Here is a 16,066-nt window from a genome sequence, read left to right on the forward strand (position 1 = left end):
TAACAGTAAAGATCGTAGGATGCAGCTAACATTTAGCCTGGTAATACCAGACTCAGTTACTTCACTTTGCTTCGTAGACAGAAAACTACAGGTCTACAGGAGCGAAATGAAATTAGCGGAAGTAGGAGGTCTGACGTAGTCAGGCTAGCTAACATTAGCCTACTCTACGTGTCTGGAAATGTGTATTATAAACAATATGATAATAGTGGGATGAGTGATGTTAGACAGTAGATATAGTACGTAAAATAAAAGTTACATCCTAAAGCAACAGGAACAGTCTGCATTTCATGAGTCATGTATGTTGTAGTTTACCTATTTCATTAGCCTACAGTTTACCATTATTTCAGCACATCTGAAAACTTAATTTCTTAAGTAACTTGAGGTAATTTATCACACAATAATAGCGGAGGTCTCTTCATAATTCGAACGCTCTGCCGATTTTGATCAGTGTTTAGGGCTTGGGCGCCGCGTTGCATTCTGGGACGTGGCAGCCATGTTGACAGCTTCGCAAATGTAAACATACCAGCAAGTCGAACGAGGAGAAGCAGCTGAGTTGGGAGAAAGAAAATAAAAAAGTTGTTAAAATCCCTAAAACGATGCTGAATTTACCGGGATACGTTTAATAGGGAAAGGGACCGATATGTGGATAAAACCGCAATTTTAACGGGTTGTATCCATTTGAAATTCCCAACAAACGGTGGGAGCACAGTAAGTTACGCATCCGGACAAAGGTAAACTGCGCTCCACCTAAATGCTAGTTTAGTAACAGTTATAGTGGTAACGTACTTTTAACTAGCCTATGTGTTTCAAAAGTGTAGTAACATTAGCTTTTTTCAGCAAAACTTAAGTTAGTAAGCAAAACAATGCTTAAAGCAAGAGGGTAGCAACAGGACAACAGAGACTGTCACTGACAGGTCCGATGGAAGGGTAATTATGAGAATATTAAAATACGGGCTATTTTACAGGAAAACACTAAAACGGGAAGACAGCGGGAGAAGAGCTCACGAGAGAAGCGTGAGAAAAAAACGTGAGGGTTGACAGCTAACGTTACTAACTACACTTTTGAAACACATAGTTAAAAGTAAATGTGTGAATGATTGTTACCACTAACAGTTCAACAGTTACTAAATTAGCAATAATGACGTCACAACGCCCAAGCCCTATCACGTTTGGCCTAATGAGCCTCAGCAGATACAGTTTTGTTTTGTATATTTATATGGAGTTTGTGTTGGAGTGTGTGTGTTGTTCTGGAGGCAGGAGTGTTTTGGTGTTATCAGACTGTAGTCAGCTGCAGTGACGTCGCGTACTGAGACTGTGTACAAGAAAAGGAGAGAGGCTCGGGACGGCAGCGCGCGTGCACGTCACACCCGACCCGGAGACTTCACATAAATAGGAATACTGGCCTTCAGAGGTAATAGCAAAACCCGACATTGTAATGCGTGATTACAACCCCTTCACACACAGGCAATAAAAAAGGATTCATTTTAGAAGAAAAGTAGGCTACACATCGCATTTTTAAGACATGCTTTTTTGGGGGGCGTTAAATAATCTTGCGAAAACCAGTAAATTGACGTGCGCCAACCTTCGTAATTCATCTTGCATGATTCATTTAAAAACTCTCCCATAAATTTTGCATCTGAATGGGAAACTCCTACAAAAGTAAGGCCAGCCGCAAAAATAACCCTGTTCACGCCTTTTCAGCGTTCATTTTTCACTGCGTGTCTTTAGTAAACCCTGACAGTTGTTTTTTAACGCCAAAAGAGTAGATCTGGCCTTTTTAAGTCTTATCGCTTAGAAAAGTACTAGCACAAAAGTCCTCTTCTGAGTTGAGCGGTTTAATTGGGAAGTATGATCAACATCAAGGGTCATGAAAAGCATTGGATGAAAGTCTTATCTTTCACAGTTTACATCAGCATAGGATATAATTTCTAAAGCTCAGAAATTCCAGCAGTTCACACGATTTCTTTTGCTGAGGAAAACAAGAAAAGATGAGGCTGGTTTTGTTTAAACTTTCACTGCTTGGCACTGGCTGTCATTTGCATCACTGACAGTAACTGCTCTGTTTTTGGTGCCACTGGATTGCTAGCGGACTTCTGGTGGGAGATCTGTCAAAAGAGCGTTTATGAAAATCTGCTACTTAAAAAATTCTGGCGGTGTTAGTCTTATGGTAATGTGGAGGGTGAAGTCAGATGGAATTTTTGAGCTTAAGCAATACAATACAGTATCAGTGTACACCTGCAGAAATACTCCAGATCAGAAGGGGAAGCACCTCTCACCCCCTCTCTCTCACACTCTCTCTTTCTCTTCCAATCTTTCAATTAATTACTGGCAAAGCAAAACTGATTAAATAACCGCATGTGCGGTGCAATACAGGTGAAATTGGTGATTAGCAAATGTGCAAAATATTATTAAACAAATAAAATAAAATAAAATTATTAAAATGATGAAACAAAATAAAATATTTTTAATGCCATATAGTTTGAGTGGTGAAAATATTAAAGTATTATTTAACAAATAAATTAAATTAATGCGCAGCGCTCAATCTGCTACCTAGTCCTCCATTTTAAAGGGATAGTTCTCTTTGAAATTAATTTTTGATGTTTAGCTTACATCGAAGGCATCCAAGAGGTGTCTTTGTTTCCACAGTATTTTCAATTTTGATATTTTCAATTGATATACTGACAAGCCATTCAAAATGCGATGTGAAATTTCTCTTTTCCCTAGCCCGAGTCCATATTCTCTTCATTCGTGCCACTTCGAGCACTGCACCATAACCTTTAACGCAAGACAATGAACAAAGAAACAGAGGGCTTAAATACACAGAGGAAGATCCTTAACAGGGAACAGGTGAGAACTGATGAGAAACCATGAACTAAAAATAGTGAGAATAAAAACTATGAAACCAAAACAAAAATGAACAGAACAAGACATGAACCTGACACTATAGTATTTTTAGCATTGTGTGGCTGTTTGGGTGCTCTTAAAACACTCACCTTATGAGAAATCATGCATGTCCACGTGTTAAGCAGTGAAAAATAACACTTTATATGTGTTATAGGTTTGCTCAGATCACTAACCCTCAGCATGAGCAATAGGAATACTTATGTTTAACTTGGTAAACACCACTGATGAGTTTAGAAATGAGACCCATCCTCTCAATCTTCTCAATGCCACGATAGGGATGCTGTCTGCCAAGATTACTACACTCTTAGAAGAAAAGGTTCTATCAGCGCTATGTATTTGGAACCCTTAAAAGGTTCTATCCAGAACCCTTTTTAAGAAACCTTTTGGGTTCATTCATTATCATTTGTTTTGTCCTTTCTGGATTAAATATTTCATATTATTGACAAACATCAGGAGCCAAAAATGTATTTATGAATGCATGTGAATGATCACAAAATTCAAGATATGGGGTTTAGAAAATGTATATTTCTATCATTTTATGCAGTTAATCAAAATCACACGAAGAGTGAAAACTGACATTTCAGTTTTGTCCTCCAAAAATCAGCACGATTAAAATGTGATATTAAGTTACTACAACAGTTTAATAAACCATAATTTAATTACAACTACAAAATGTTGCAGAAATATGAATAATATCCTACAAAGAACCTTTGTGGCAAAAGGGTTCTTTCTTGTCATTATAGAACCTTTTTAGCATAAAAGGTTCTATGGAGTTGAGTAAAGAACCCTATGCTTCATATATAGAACTCCAATGAACCCTTTTTTCTAAGAGTGTACACAGCAGACTTGGCAGTGTTAATTCATCTCAGATAGAGTTAAATTTAACTCAGAGGAAGTTAAATAGATATTATAGGGGCTACAAACAATATTTGCACACTAAACATAATTTTTGATTATTTTAATGGGTGTATGAAGTCGGTTCAACTAATGTTTCACAAACATAAAGTCACACAATATACATTTAATTTCACCTACTGTATTAGCATTTAAAACCCAACCAACCTCTTTTTGTGAGCTTGAAAAATATGCCTGTGCTAATCTTTCTTTATGTAAATTACACTAATGCAATGCCCTTCTTATTTTCAAGTGCCAATAAGCATGCATGCACGTGGAGAAGATGTGATACTTGACTGTCTGTGTGTCCTGTTTGTGAAGGTTCATCAGCTCAGCTGCTGCGAATAAGAGTCTTTATGCAAAGTTTCCAGGAACCATGTGACTTCCAGTCTAGTGCAGTAGAGGTTTTCTATCTACAACCACATCACACGTCGCTAATTAGGCAGGGCGAGAGAGAGGGAGTGAAGCAGAGCAAGAAAGAAAGAGTGCGAGTGCTGCCGTCTCTACTCATTCGTCAGTGGACCGCCATCAGTTCACATCTCTCCTCCGAGCACATGCAGTCTCACATAGACTGAGACAGATAAACAGGCTGAGAGAAAGACACCAGCAGAAGACAGACTCTGAAGGAGGTCAAAGGTTTCACAGGGACTGAAGTGGCATGGCTCAGGGCTCTGACACTAACGACACCAGCTACACCAAATCACCCTCACCGGGCAATAGACAGGTAAGAGAGACTTCACCAGCACCATGCACACACTTCACCGACCCTCTAGAGATGCATTAAAAAAATGACTTTATTTACATGATGTATTATTATTATGCTAAATAATATTTTATTTAATTAGCTCTATTAGAAATGCAAATATACAGGATTATGTAATAAAATTGTATTTTTTATGTATTTTGTGGTTAAAATATAATATAAATATTTTTTTTTATTATATTATAAGTATAATAATAAAATAAAAATATAAAATAATATTTTATACAATGTTTAATTTTTTAAATATATAAACATTTAACTTTAAAATAAATATAATAATAAAACCCTTTTTTATACATAACTAATTGACTTATCTTAAACTGGATTTTATTCAATTAGTCAATGTTGAAATAAATGATGCAACATGCTTCTAACCAGATGTACAAAACTTAAATATTAAGTTAAATATGATATGATTGACATCTTATGCATTTCCAATTCAGCATGTTTCTGTGGTTTGCACGTGTGTGTATGAACGATTATGATTGTGTTGAATGGAAGTCATGAGGCTGGTGGTGATTTTCACGTACTACCGTAACCCTGAAAGGCTTGGTCGAACATTAAAAAGGTAATCAGCTTTAGTGTTGAGCAACCGACCAGAACTATCCAGTTGCACACAGCTTCATGCAGTGAGAGAGAGAGTTTGACAGAATGCTAGTGATTGTGAAACTGCCGTTGAAGATGGCACGAAGCCATACGAGCAGAGGTGATCTACTTCAACGGCCACTACATCCTCTGCAACCACGACGGGCGATAGAGATGTTAATCGCTGAGAGTACAGGATTCAGACATAGCAACAGTGCAAATCATGTTTTGGTTACATGCCTTATGCATGCAAATGCAATGGCCACCAAAGAGTGTTTGAACTGACTTTGTACATCTACTAAAAATAAGTGCCAGTTAATTCATTGCATGTACTTTGAAGCTTTGTGAACTGTGGCTAAATGCTTCATTGACAAATCCACTTTCAGCATGAGGCAGCAGGATGCCATCCGAAATTCAACTGAAACTGAGCTACCCGTAGACATTGCACACACACATTTTCTCGTAGAGGGTCTCTAATTCTGGTGAATTTGTCATATGGAAAAAGTCACTGATTCTTGTGGGTTCAGTAAAGAACGTCATTGCAGACAGGGGTTGTGGGAAAAGATCTTTGAAAATGTCACCTGTCTACCACAACATGTGATACACCTGCAGATCTGGAGGAGGATATCAGAAGGAAATAAAAAAAAAACATGTTTAATGGAGAACAGTGTTATCATTATTGTTAACTAAAACTTAAACCATTAAAAAAAATTCAGTAATTGAAATAAAGTTCAAATAAAAAATAAATATAAATGTTAGATGAAAAAGTTCAATTTAGTCCAAAATTAGACCGAATAACTAAAACTGAAACGGACATTAGAAATGAATTAAAGCACAAAACAAAATTACTACAATTAAAAGAAAACGGAAAACATATTTAAAATACTAATAAATAATTCTATAATAATAGTATATAAATAATACTAAAATAACACTGATGGAGAAAAATGTTCTTGGTCTCATTGTGCAAAATTAATTGGTGTATGTCATCAAAATGTGTCTTCAAAGAGTTTCATACAAATATAATATACCTGAAACAACTTTGATTTAACCAAAATTATTAACCAAAAGTCGTTTTTAGGCTAAATTCTTGCCATTAGTCAACACAGTGATGTAATGCAACTTGTAATGCAAAAATGACAAATAATACTACGATTTGACATTAAAAAACGCAACATGACATCATGACTTTCGCGTAAACATATACGCCACTTTCGAGTCAGGTGGCGTGTTATCTCCACGCATTTTGTGCTATCCGCGTGTGTCCGCGTGAATGCGTATATGTCTACGCCATTAACGTCCGCGTCATTCCGCGTGTCTGAACACGCAGTCAAATCTCCAGTCATAAATGCCATTAACCCCAGTGACGGTTAAGTTTAGGGATGGGGTTGAGGAAGTCATATATTTATATAACGCTAAGTCAACGGCGTTCATAAACACGCTGAAAGGCGATTATGCGTCTTGATAGCACGCCAAAAATGGAAATACGAATTGGCGTGTCATACACGCGCTACTTCATGAGATCAGTCTGAAAAAACGTTACCATTGGGATAGGTGAAGAAGCTCTGGACCTTCAGCCTCCTCCTTGTCAAGAAGCTTCCTCAGAAATGTGTGGCGGTCCATTCCATCACGACGAAAACTCTTGATTTGAGAGAGCATCTAGTAAAATGTGTTGCAAATGTTTTTTCATGTTTTTGTGCTGACATACACATGAACTCTTGCTGATCTTTAGGGTTCGTCGGATGACGTAAGGAAAGTCATGAGGAGAGAAAAGAACCGTATCGCGGCGCAGAAGAGCCGGATGAGACAGACGCAGAAAGCGGACAGTCTGCACCTGGTGAGAACTTTCAAACATACATACATTAATTTCCACACAAACATGTTCTAATTAACCCGTATAAGCAGCTCTGCAACAAAACAGACATTCAATGCATTGTTTCGTGCAGCAAACTGTGACTTCTGAACAGTCAGAAGATACACAGCTAACAAAAACATGTTCTAAGAACGTTTTGCTAACGTTCCCGTTAAAGGAGTAGTTCACTTACTCCTTAAAGAAACTAAGGTTTTTGATGAAAACATTCCAGGATTTTTCTCCATATAATGGACTTCAATGGGAAACTAACGAAAAAGACAGTTTCAGTGCAAACTGTTCAAAGGGCTATAAACGATTTCAGACTATGAATAAGGGTCTTATCAAGCGAAACGATCACTCATTTAAAAAAGAAAGTTTTATAAGCTCCAATGGTCGCCTTGCTCTGTTCTGTGATGCGCATTCGTGACTCTCCTGTTCGAACGCGTTTATCAAAATGAAGGAATCTTTTTTCGTGTCGTTTGGTTCATTCAACGAACGAAATGAACGAGTTGACTCGGGAAAAGATTCTTTTTTTTTGATGAACGAGTTCGAATAGGAGAGACACGAACGCGCATCACAGAACATAGCAAGGCGAACGTTTGAGCTTATAAACTTAAACTTTGTTATTATTTTTTTAAATGAGCGATCGTTTCGCTTGATAAGACCCTTATTCATCGTCTGAAATCGTTTAAAGCCCTTTTAACAGTTTTCAGTTTGCACTGAAACTGTCTTTTGGACCTTGAACCGTTTGGTTCCCATTGAAGTCCATTATATGGAGAAAAATGCTAGAATGTTTTCATCAAAAACCTTAATTTCTTTTCGACTGAAGAAAGACTGACATGGACATCTTGGATGACATGGGGGTGAGTAAATTATCAGCAAAAGTTTTTTTTTAAAGTGAACTACTCCTTTAAGTAATGATAGCATTAGCCTATTTATGAATGTTTTCTGAACGTTCATTATTTTCTCGGTTATGTGAACATTCCATATTGCAAATTACATTATGGGCTTGTTACTTTTGAACATTAGTAGTAACATAAGTAGTAACATCTAAAAATTTGGCAGAAAAAAACATTCCATGAGTGATTTATAGATAATTTTTCTTGCTAATGTTTTGAGAACATTATTAAAGACCAGATAACTCTGAACTAACATTCTATTGACAATACTGGAAGAAAGTCTACACTTTTCGTTCCATTTATATGAATACACATGCAGGAGAGACAGGAAATGTAAACACAAGCAAAGAAGTTTTGCATTTCGCTGCGTTCCAAAGTTAACTATATGTTGAACTCTGACCTGCGAATTCGTATCACGTAAAGATGTGTGAGCAATTGAAGATTGATATGCCACAGACGTCGCAAGATGTGCAATCGCTGCAGTCCGTTGGCATTTCACAAGCTCTAAGTCTACTGTGGCTGCGGCTTTAGCTGGGCAGACAGACCCTAAAAAAGGTTTAGGAAGACAACAAATAGATTTTTAGCAAAAACAAACAAACATTTCAAGAAAACCGAAAATAAAATGATGACAAATCCAAGACGAGAAGAGAGTCCAGCTGTGTTACAGGCGTGATGCTGATCGGCTCTGTATTTACATGAAGCTTTACTGACCATGTGGTGATGCGTCATGGCTTCTGTCGTGCTTCACACTTGTTGTGGCTCTGGTCTTGTTTGCTTCAGATTCTGGCATTAATTACATCGCGTGGGTGAACCGCTCAGCTTGCGGCACCTAGTAAATTCTCTTTAATTTATCAAGAAAACAACAACAATCCTCAAATCTGCATGGCTTGTTCTAGGTCTGCTAACAGAATTCTGTTGCTTTGCATCCGTGCATTCAACGACTGTGCTCTTGACCCGAGCACACGCCTGTCTAACAGCCATCAAACCGTTTGGATTGCATTTGGCTCTTACTCAAATCCAAAACCCTCTATCACTTTCATTCAGCATCTGTGTGACTGCTTCATATGGGTGTTTCCCTCCGGTATTACTCATGTCCTTTCTCTCCTCCGATAACGGCACATGGTGTACTAAGGACTCGAGAGAACAGACCCAGTGCTCATCTTTACATCAATACATCGACTACAAGAATAGATCGTCCAAACTCTATGATCGATTTGAACAGGACAGTCCTTCCATAAACGAAAGCCAAGTCATCATTTACTCACGCTCATGTCGTTCCACACCTGAAACAAGATATTTTCATTCACGTTTCCGCACATTCAAATTTTGCGTCACGTTTAGTTATGAGAACTGTGAGACATCAAACATGGCACGCTAAGTTTGAAAATGTGAGAGAAATGATATGATAGGTACAGCTGAGAGGAGATGATCAGTGACATGAGCTTTTAAACAGGTTGGAAACTGCCGCATACTCTTTACTGGGAAACACAACTTACTTTTTTACCTCCTCAAGGCACATTACTTCCTGCTTTAAAAGGAAGATACAACTCTGTATCATCTGCATAACTATATAGCCTAAAATGCCATATTTTTAAAACATAGTGCCCAGCAGAATCATGTAAAGGGAAAAACGTAACGGCCCTAAAATAGAGCCCTGAGGTACCCCTAACAAAAGGACACGATCCAGCGCATTGAGCACCACACTCAGGTATAAGACAAGAGCAACACAGTTTACATGGTCAAAATACAACATTTTCTAGGAATTTTTGCCATGAAAGGAAGTTTAGAAATAGGACGAAAATGTTAAAGAACAGAAGGGTCCAGACCGTGTTTCTGCACTACCACAACTTGGTGCCACACACACTCTCAGAAAAAAGGTTCGAAAGCGGTCACTGGGGCTGTACCTTTTCAAAAGGTACACTTTTGTCCATTTTTGGTACTAATATGTACATTTTATGTGCTAATACATACATTTCAGGTGCTAATATGTACATTTCAGGTACTAATATGTACATTTTAAGTGTTGATATGTACGTTTTATGTGCTAATATATACATTTTATGTGCTAATATGTACATTTTTGGTGCTAATATGTACATTTCAGGTACTTATATGTACATTTTAAGTGTTGATATGTACCTTTTAGGTGCTAATATGTACATTTCAGTTACTGATATGTACAGTTTAAGTGTTGATATGTTCATTTTAGGTGCTAATATGTACCATTAAGGTACCAATATGCACCCTTAAGGTACAAAAGTGTACCTTTGGAAAAGGTACAGCCCCAGTGACAGCTTTTGTACCTTTTTTTCTGAGATTGCATCCATCCCTCAGCCCAACATTTATTTATACATTTATAAAATGTATGGAACAACATGAACCTGTATTTTCATTTTTGAGTAAACTACACCTTTAAATAAGCTTCTATCGTCTAGTGATTAGTGTGAAGGGATTCTGTTGAAAACGAGATCTGGTCTGATTCACAGAATAAATGCAGATATCAAAGCAGTTTTCTCTCAGCAAGAGATTGGTTTGATTAGCTAGTTGACCTGCTGTCAGTCCCGACAGCCCCCGCTGTAATTCTCAGTAACAGTTATCTGATAGCACACACACTGACCTCATGTGAGTTCCCCTGAACTCAACCGGTTAAACACAAAGTGGGAGACGCTGTCCCGACAGGAACATACCACTTAACAGGAACCGCATATCATTTCAATTTTGTGGTTTCACAGCTTTTGAGAAATGCACATGTAGGTCACACTTCAGCAGATATGAATATTAATGTCTACACCGATAATGCTTAGTTTCCTGATGTGTAAACGCCTCAAACTTCTATCGAGTAAAGGTCATGGCTGAAGCAAAACTGCATGAAAATTGTGTATGCAGTAGTATTATTAATATACTATTATAATATTTATCATTTTATTTTTTACATTTTCAGTTTTCATACATTTTTTTGTTTAATTTCTAAAATTATATTATTATTATCTCTTTAACATTAATTTATTTTCAGTAATTGTAGTACTTCAGCAACATTTCTCATTTTAATTTTTTTTTTATTTAGTTTTTTTGTCATCTATTTCATTTGATCTCAGCATTACTTCAATTAACGAAAAGTATTATTAATAGTTTCGTTAACAATAACAACACTGGTGTGCATTTTAAATGAGAAGCATGCAGTGTTAGTATCCACAGCAGCATCATGTTGATATTACAGATTAATTGAAACTAATCTAATAGTAATCTAAAGATATGAAATGATAAAAATTTAGTTGAATATGTCACAGAGGAAAGTCATCAACTCAGTTCTGTGTAAGGGAGACTCGCTCTTCTGTGTTCAGTGTAGTATGTGGTTTCACTCTTCACGGCTATGCATGATAAACAGGAAGCTGAAATTTCCCTCCGTATGACACGTTTCCTGTAGTGTCTTCTCATGGTGTGTTTTTTGGTTGAGGCCTGCCTGAGAAACGTGGGCCGTCAAGGGGAGTGTTCAGTTATCATTTCTGGTAAGGTGTCGCTATAGGCCGTGGGCAGATAAAGTTGAATGACGCTTGTCAGAGGGGTTTTACCCTAGTGACTGGAAGGCATCGAAGCGGAGAGTCGAGCTGCCAGGTCCCGCTGAGCGGGAATCTTTATGACCCCCTAAAATAACTAAAAATAATGGCCAATTAACAAATGCACGCAATCATCTATTTCTAGCTCTCTATTTTTAGAAATGTAGCTAGTTAAAATGTTACCTGTGGACATTTATGTAGAAATGTGCCTGTCAGAGGACAATGCAGTTGAGTCGTGGATTCTTCCTCATCTGTAGGGGTGTCTTCTTTAGGGTTGTTTTGAAGCTGTGAAAACTGCCTGCAATACAAACAAAAATGACTTGACTTTTGAGCATTTTATAAATATTTTACATGATATGCTAAACCTTAGGTTAACATCATTTAACAAAGTTGTTTAGCAACAGACAACCAACCATAAACCAAACCGTTCTTACCTCATTAAAGGGATAGTTCACTCCAAAATGAACATTTTAAGAACATTGCACAAGTTGTTCCAAACCTGTAAGAGTTTATTTCTTCTGTTGAACACAAAAGAAGATATTTTGAAGAACGTTGGTAACCAAAAAGTTGACGACACCAATTTTTTTCCTAGTATAAAAAATCAATGGGTGTTGTCAACTTACTAATACTCTAAAATATCTTCTTTTGTGTTCAACAGAAGAAATTAACTCACACAGGTTTGAAACCACACAAGAGTGAGTAAATGATGACAAAATGTTCCTTTTTGGGACATTTTGAACTATCCCTTTACCGTTAATGTACACTGTACAGAGTGAAATCTTGAATACTCAATTCCCAGGATTAGTTACTAACCCAGTATTATAAAAAGCTCATAAACGCGTCAGAAATGATCATGTAACCCATGATTAATAGGATGGAGTGTGCTAATTCTGCGGTGTTTGTAACTTTGAGGACCTCTAGAGGACGGAACTTAAAATTCATGTCCTTTTGAATGAATACTTGCTTAAATATTCTTCAGAAAATTACCTGTTGAGCTTGTATCAATATCCTTTATTTTCTGTTTGTGTTGAAGGAGAGTGAAAATTTGGAGAAGGAGAACGCAGCGCTCAGGAAAGAGGTGAAAAGACTCACAGAAGAGGCCAAATATCTGTCCACGGTCTTGAGTAACCATGAGCCGCTGTGCACGGGCCTGAGCGGCGCGTCCACGGAGCTGCTGTATGGCGCGCATCACGGCGCGTTCCACGGCATCAGCGTGCCTCACTACCCGCTCTGACCGCCAGAGGCCGCTAAACTGCGCACGCAACCCGCCTGTGGGCGACGGGCAATGAACTTTGGTTGAGTCATTAACCACGTTTGGTAGTCATTAGGGGGATTGAAATGATCTTGAAGTCATCATGAGTATCATAGAAATAAAACCAACGCCTCCAGATGAAACGATTTATGTGAAATATATATATATAATTTTAGTTTTTTTTGTCTAAAGTTAAATCCCAGAACAAAACCTCAAGTCTGAAAAATGCAAATGTGTTAGACTGTACTTGCAAAGACAATGACACAATGAATGTTTTCAATTTAGATTTCATTAGAAGCCAGTCTACTGATTCATACGATCGTTTATTTTATTCTATTTCTGTGAAATGTTAAAGAAATGACTGGACTTTATTCTAAGAAAATGATGTGTGTCCTGTTCACAGATGTTATGTGTGGATGTTTTTCTATTTTGACACATTGGTCAAACATTCTGAATGTACTTTATACACACAATTCTAGCTGAATATTTTTATTCTAAACATGTTGGGATCTTCTAAAGTTGTACAAACTGCTGTGCTATATATCTCAAATGTGGAGGAGGGAAAATCTGTGATCTTCTGTGATCACATGTGAAGGAATAAATCAATGTAAAATATACAGACATATCTCATGAATCTGAACATAATGTCCCCTCTGTTTTATTCATCAAGCAGAACAATTGTTTTAAACGGTTATGCACATCATATACATGAAATATTCAGAAAGCAAAATGCTTTGTCCTCAAATATGTCTCTTCAGAATTTTTACAGGTGCTAAAACAATCATTTTAGTCTTATAATTGTCGTGCTTTGCTATTATGCAAGATTTGAACCAACCTTTGTATTAATTAATTTTCTTGTCCATACTCTGCAATATTTATTCACATATTTTTTAATATCTCTTTTTTTAATATTACCAGTGGTTTTTTTTTTGTTTAAAGCAATTTTTTTTATAAACATTAATTTAATACATCTTTAAGTGTTAGTAGCACCTATTGCTAAAGGTACTAAATACATGAATTGTAGTCCTTTTAAATGTACAGATGAGTTTGGAGTGATTTTTTTTTTCAAAAATCTCATTAAAATAACTGGAAGAATATATTAAATTAATTTACATGCATTAAAACTATTAGTATTATTTATCAAACAATATTTTATAATATTGCTACTTGGTGTGCCTTCATTCAGTCCTGTTTTCATTTGGCTTTTGAGTTTTAAAGAGACTGTGTAACTTTTTATGTTATTTATTATTTAAAACAAATATTTTTATTCATAAATATGTCCTCAATGGTGTACAAATACCTATGCCAATTATCTGACTTATCCTCGTAAACGAAGAATTTATTATCTTTATATACATGGGACGGGTAAGTCTACGGAGGCTTCCATGTAGTTCCGCCATCTTGAAAAACTATAGTAGCAGAGAGGGACAAAAAGTACCAGGCTAACGCGTTTCCACAACGTGTTTTCGTTCAGAGCCAATGTGTCACGTGACTGAAAGCAGCAGAGCCTTGAGGGGTGCTTTACGGCCCGGCAAGTTTAAAAGGTTGCATTGCAAATCATCGTCACCAGAAAAGTAAAAAAAAAAAAAAAATAGATCGTAAAAGGAAACGTGACGGGAGATTACAAAAAACACGAGTTAATGCAGGAGAAAACACGAGCTAACGCAGGAGAAAGATTTCAAAAGAGACGCTGAAGTCCTGCTTTCTTCTCGACAGGTAAGTCAATGTTACAGTCTGCATTACAAGCCTTTTTTTCATTGTTTGGTTGTGTACTTTATTTTATAGACAGATGAACAATTATAGTTAAAAGTTGATGATATAGTGCACGTAGGCTACTTCAGGAAATATAACGAATAAAGAAGGCATAACTACTTATTACAATAGTCAGTAATTCATTCTCATTCGTTTGTTCGTTGTGTCAAGTTGCTGTTTGTTTGAAATAACAAACCAGTTCACCCGAAGGTAACACTCGACGAAGTGCTATTCCTGTCATAGCTTTTTGGTACATAATGGTTACCGTAGATGCAACACACATTTGAAAAAGCAAGCCGCTGGAGAGCACAATTCTTTTGAATGCGAAATACAATTTCACCGCTAGATGGCAGCAATTCCTACACAATGTCCCTTTAACAGCAGGAAACATTGATCTCTTTAGTTTATGAATTTTATGATGTGACAGGAGGGACAGAAAGCTCTCCGATTTCATCAAAACGATCTTCATTTGTGTTCTGAAGATGAATGAAAGTCGTACAGGTTTGGAACAACATGAGAGTGAGTAATAATGAGGGGTTTTGGGTAAACGAACCCTTTAAATATGGATCATTACAACATTTTATAGGATGGAAAACTTGTGTGACAACACATTTCTGTATAGTTCCCTTGAGTATGAGCATTATACTCACAAGAGAACACACTGTAGCAACCTGGAAAGAGTTGGGTTTGGTTACAGCAACACTGTCTGAGAGAGAGAGAGAGAGAGAGAGAGAGAGAGAGAGAGAGAGAGAGAGAGAGAGCTGGAGCTGTTTGTTGCAGAGGTTCAGTGTTGATACTGAATGTTTAACATGAAGATTATTAAAAAACCTTAAGTGACGCATGGATTGTTTACCAAAACTACAAGATGGAATATTTGCCTTTAACAGGAGAAGTAATCATAAATCTCCATTAATATGATCCAGTTTTAATTTAAAATGTTTTTTGGGGGGGACCAAGAATAACAAGAAATGTTAGTCTTTTGCCACAATAACAGTGGGAGCTCAAATCAAGTTTCCACCTTAATCAGGTAAGATACCATTTTTCAGTTTTTTATTTGTCAATTTGAATAGTAACATACCTATTTTATAATTTTAATGGACTATGATACATTTGTGGTTGATTTTTTATTGTTTGTTGTGGTTGTTGTCTGTTTTTTAGAGCTTGACAGCTCCTTTGCTGTTGTATGATGAGTTCTGTGTAAAGATCCTTAACATCTATTTTTGTGTTCCATGGAAAAAGTAACGCATAAGAAATTATTTATTATTCAATTATTTTGGGGTGAACTATCCCTTTAAACCAATATAATATAGGCCTACAATCATATCTGTGTTGGTAGTGATTTTTATTTTTTTCACAACTACATTGTGTAGGTTACATGTGTCGGTACGATATATCACGATAATGAACATGCACAATATTGTTATTGCGGTCACTTCAAAATACCGTGAATAATTATATAGCCTATGATGAATTATTCCGATTTTTTTGAATGCATTTTAATAATGATTTTCCCATAAACTCGTTGCATGGCGGAAATGCACTTTCACTGACAGGCAGCAGATGGCGCTGATAGAACAGCATTGCAATTTAATGTTTGAAACGTTAGCTTAT

At 36.7% G+C, this 16,066-nt stretch overlaps 1 protein-coding gene and 1 long non-coding RNA gene across 3 annotated transcripts; one reads left to right on the forward strand and one right to left on the reverse strand.

Moving 5' to 3' along the window:
* The first annotated feature begins 1,225 nt into the window (after positions 1-1,225).
* Positions 1,226-13,320, forward strand: batf (basic leucine zipper ATF-like transcription factor). 2 transcript variants are annotated; one of them, XM_089118893.1, is made up of 5 exons: positions 1,226-1,411; positions 2,725-2,847; positions 4,120-4,522; positions 6,879-6,983; positions 12,485-13,320. In XM_089118893.1, the coding sequence occupies exons 3-5, from the start codon at positions 4,457-4,459 to the stop codon at positions 12,683-12,685; spliced, it is 372 nt and encodes a 123-aa protein (XP_088975019.1). In that variant the 5' UTR covers positions 1,226-1,411; positions 2,725-2,847; positions 4,120-4,456; the 3' UTR covers positions 12,686-13,320. The 2 variants fall into 2 exon arrangements, with proteins under 2 accessions (XP_088975019.1, XP_039503736.1); XM_039647802.2 differs by lacking the exons at positions 1,226-1,411; positions 2,725-2,847 and having other exon boundaries at positions 4,055-4,522.
* On the reverse strand, positions 10,982-12,576 carry LOC148976874 (uncharacterized). Its single transcript, XR_016146073.1, has 3 exons — positions 12,439-12,576; positions 11,635-11,749; positions 10,982-11,548 (listed from the first exon to the last, which is right to left on the reverse strand). It is a non-coding gene; the product is annotated as an uncharacterized LOC148976874 (long non-coding RNA).
* Positions 13,321-16,066: the final 2,746 nt, after the last annotated feature.

Source organism: Pimephales promelas, chromosome 13 (assembly GCF_988280905.1).
Source record: "Pimephales promelas chromosome 13, fPimPro1.hap1.1, whole genome shotgun sequence".
In the NCBI taxonomy this organism is placed as follows: domain Eukaryota; kingdom Metazoa; phylum Chordata; class Actinopteri; order Cypriniformes; family Leuciscidae; genus Pimephales; species Pimephales promelas.

Coding starts and splice junctions, on each gene's coding strand:
- batf (XM_089118893.1), top strand. CDS start 4,457: ATGGCTCAGGGCTCTGACACTAACGACACCAGCTACACCAAATCACCC. Junction 4,523..6,878: donor CCTCACCGGGCAATAGACAG/GTAAGAGAGACT, acceptor GCTGATCTTTAG/GGTTCGTCGGATGACGTAAG. Junction 6,984..12,484: donor AAGCGGACAGTCTGCACCTG/GTGAGAACTTTC, acceptor TTTGTGTTGAAG/GAGAGTGAAAATTTGGAGAA.